Source organism: Gavialis gangeticus, unplaced genomic scaffold, assembly GCF_001723915.1.
Source record: "Gavialis gangeticus isolate Ggan-Ray unplaced genomic scaffold, GavGan_comp1, whole genome shotgun sequence".
Classification (NCBI taxonomy): Eukaryota; Metazoa; Chordata; order Crocodylia; family Gavialidae; genus Gavialis; species Gavialis gangeticus.
Window position 1 is genome coordinate 42,660,477 of NW_017729008.1, and position 2,559 is coordinate 42,663,035.

Consider the following 2,559-nt stretch of genomic DNA (forward strand, 5'->3'; position numbering starts at 1 on the left):
CAGGTTGGCTCAGGGTATTGTTAGTTTTCTCTGTAAATTGATAAAAATGTGTTGTGTGATGGCGCCCCATGCCATCTCCACCCCCCTTGTCAAAATCCTAGATCCACCCATGCTGCCTTCTCTTTATGCCCAAGGTGTCAGCAGGGTTATGCTGAAGATGGAGACATGCACATTGACCCTGTGTGCTCACACTTGACTGCCTTGCACCTGAGCGTTGGTCAGGAATTACTCTATGGAGGGTAATGGAGCCTCCTGGTGCAAATTGGTGAGATCCAAATCCATCCCCAAGTGCATCTCTTGTGGCTTTACCTTCAAGACATTGAGTGGGAGGCCCTCCGTTGAGTAACCAATCTCTATTTTGCTGACCAGGTTTGGCCTCTCAGCTACCAGCAAGTCCATGAAGTCATAGATCTGGTGCATAAAGAGAACAGCGAGATTAGGGCTAATGCACAGAGTGGGAGCAGGCTGGGACAAACCTATGAAGTTCCTGAGCGGCCTCTTCTTCAGGTAACCTCCAGGTTTATTACTTAGCAGGCAAGCTCACCCCTTCCAACCCGGTGCTCTCTGATCCCTGATGTGCTACTTGGCTGGGGAGCTGTGGAGGGAATATCTGTTCCTTTCCTTCCTGTTCCTGCACTTCAACTACAAGCCATGTGCCGTGCCTCTGAGGGGTCCTTTACAACCAAATTACATGATGGAGCCTTGAATGGAAACCTTGGCCCATTTTTCTCTGTAGCTCAGCTGCTGTGCTATAACCAGTCGCTGTAACCTCCAAAACATGCAACTGGCCCAGGAGATATTTCTTCTGTAGGGATCAGTGGTTCTCAACCTTTTTAGACTCAAGGCACCCCTTGGTAGACTCAAGACACTCCTTAGAAAGTGCCAGCTCTTCATTTTCACTCCATTTTTTACTATAGAAAAACAACAGAGCAATTCTGTTGCAGAGAACTCAGAAAGACCACAGCTGGTCAAAATATTTTTAACGCTCTGGCTTCCTATTTGAAATCTCTGGGTTAATCTTGCGAGTCAAATTTGCACACCTAAAAGTGCTAATGTAGTGTGGCACCCCACAGTACCCTTAAAAGGGTCTCAAGGCACCCCATGGTGCCACAGCACTATGGTTGAGAATCGCTGGCATAAAATATGCCATGACTTATGGGTAAGGAACCAGAGGATGGATTGAATCCCCTGTTAAAACTTGAGGTCTCTCCTCAAAGTGTCCCAATATTGCCATGGAGCAGAGAGCCATTCCAAGGGACATCTTTCCTATAATGTGAAGTATTTACCCCATAGCTTGGATGTGCCTGGAGGTCCTGAGCACAGAGGGCCTGTTGACTAACTCCATGGTGAAGTCTAATTTCATTATCTCAACTCATCCTACCAAGACAGCCTTCCTGTGTTGTATGTCCGTGGGGGAGTGTGACCGGCTGTTACCTCGTTCAGGGTGTGGTAAGTGGCATAGTTAAAAGTCTCCACGGAAAGGGCTCGGGAGTGTTGACGAACCATCTGGGCCTTCTCATCGTCTACCAGCCGCTGGAAGAGACAATGGGAGGGACATCAGTTAGGAAGGACCAGCCATACAAGGACAAAAGAGAACATGTCCTTCATATTTGGGGTCAGGAAGGAATTTGACCCCATGGTTAGATCAGCATGGACTATGGGTGTTGTTGCCTTCCTCTATAATGGGGGGCATGGTCTTTCTTGGATCTCTTAAGCATGTTTCAACAAACTTCTTCCTGTTCTTGCAGGGGCAGGACGTTGACAGAGCCCTCAGCCTCCTGCTTTTACCTGGGGCAAGGTTAAAGGAGTTTGTGAGGTTTGGGGCATTGTGCCCGGGACCTGTGTGTAAGGGTTGTTCCTGACATTTTTGAAGGACACGTTAGACCAGGGGTCAGCAACTACAGTCTACACACTGAATCCTGCCTTGTGCAGAGGCTTGGCCTAGAAGTGATCTTCTGAGGTCCCTTCCAGCCCTGTTTTCTATGAATCTACAAACTTGCATTCATTATTGCCTCTCATAAATGGCTGAGCTTTTACTATTAATTAATATTATTGGTCCAGATCTTTGCTTGGTTCTTTTCCAAGAAATCCTTGCTCTCAAAGTCTGATCAGCTGTTCCTGTGAGCAGAGACTCAGTGGCATTAGCTTTTCATTTTGCCGGCAAAACTTTAGTTAGGCTTTGCTGAATTTGGCTCTTGAGAAGACTAACTTGCTATGCAATCTGCTTTTTGATTCACTAGCTGGGCCTCAAAGCTATGGGTCAGATTCTGCTCTCGGTTACACACTTGCACACCTCTTCTCTGTAGCAGCAACATGTGAGAAAACAGACCATGAATGCATCCTCCAGCCCGCTGCCACTGCCCAGGTGTAACTGAGAGTCCAGCAATGAAATAAATACCCCAAAGGTCCACAAGAAATGTCATCAGTCTCTGTGATACCATGATCCACCCCACTCTGGAGACCATCTCTGCAGCTCTGGCACTGACCTGTAGGTCCTTTATCAGGATGAAATACTGGATGTTGTTTTGTTCCAAGAAGACTTTGACGGCCTGGAGGCTG

General features: G+C 47.4%; 1 protein-coding gene across 1 annotated transcript in view; it reads right to left on the minus strand.

Annotated features, from left to right (window-relative positions):
- Nucleotides 1-2,559, minus strand: part of LOC109292274 (carboxypeptidase A1-like) — a 33,225-nt gene that overhangs the window by 21,290 nt on the left and 9,376 nt on the right. Inside the window, exons 4-5 of the mRNA XM_019509663.1 lie at nt 1,435-1,533; nt 310-411 (exon numbers count right to left, since the gene is read on the minus strand). Coding sequence (XP_019365208.1) covers nt 310-411; nt 1,435-1,533 — 201 coding nt within the window. The remainder of the gene's footprint in view (nt 1-309; nt 412-1,434; nt 1,534-2,559) is intronic.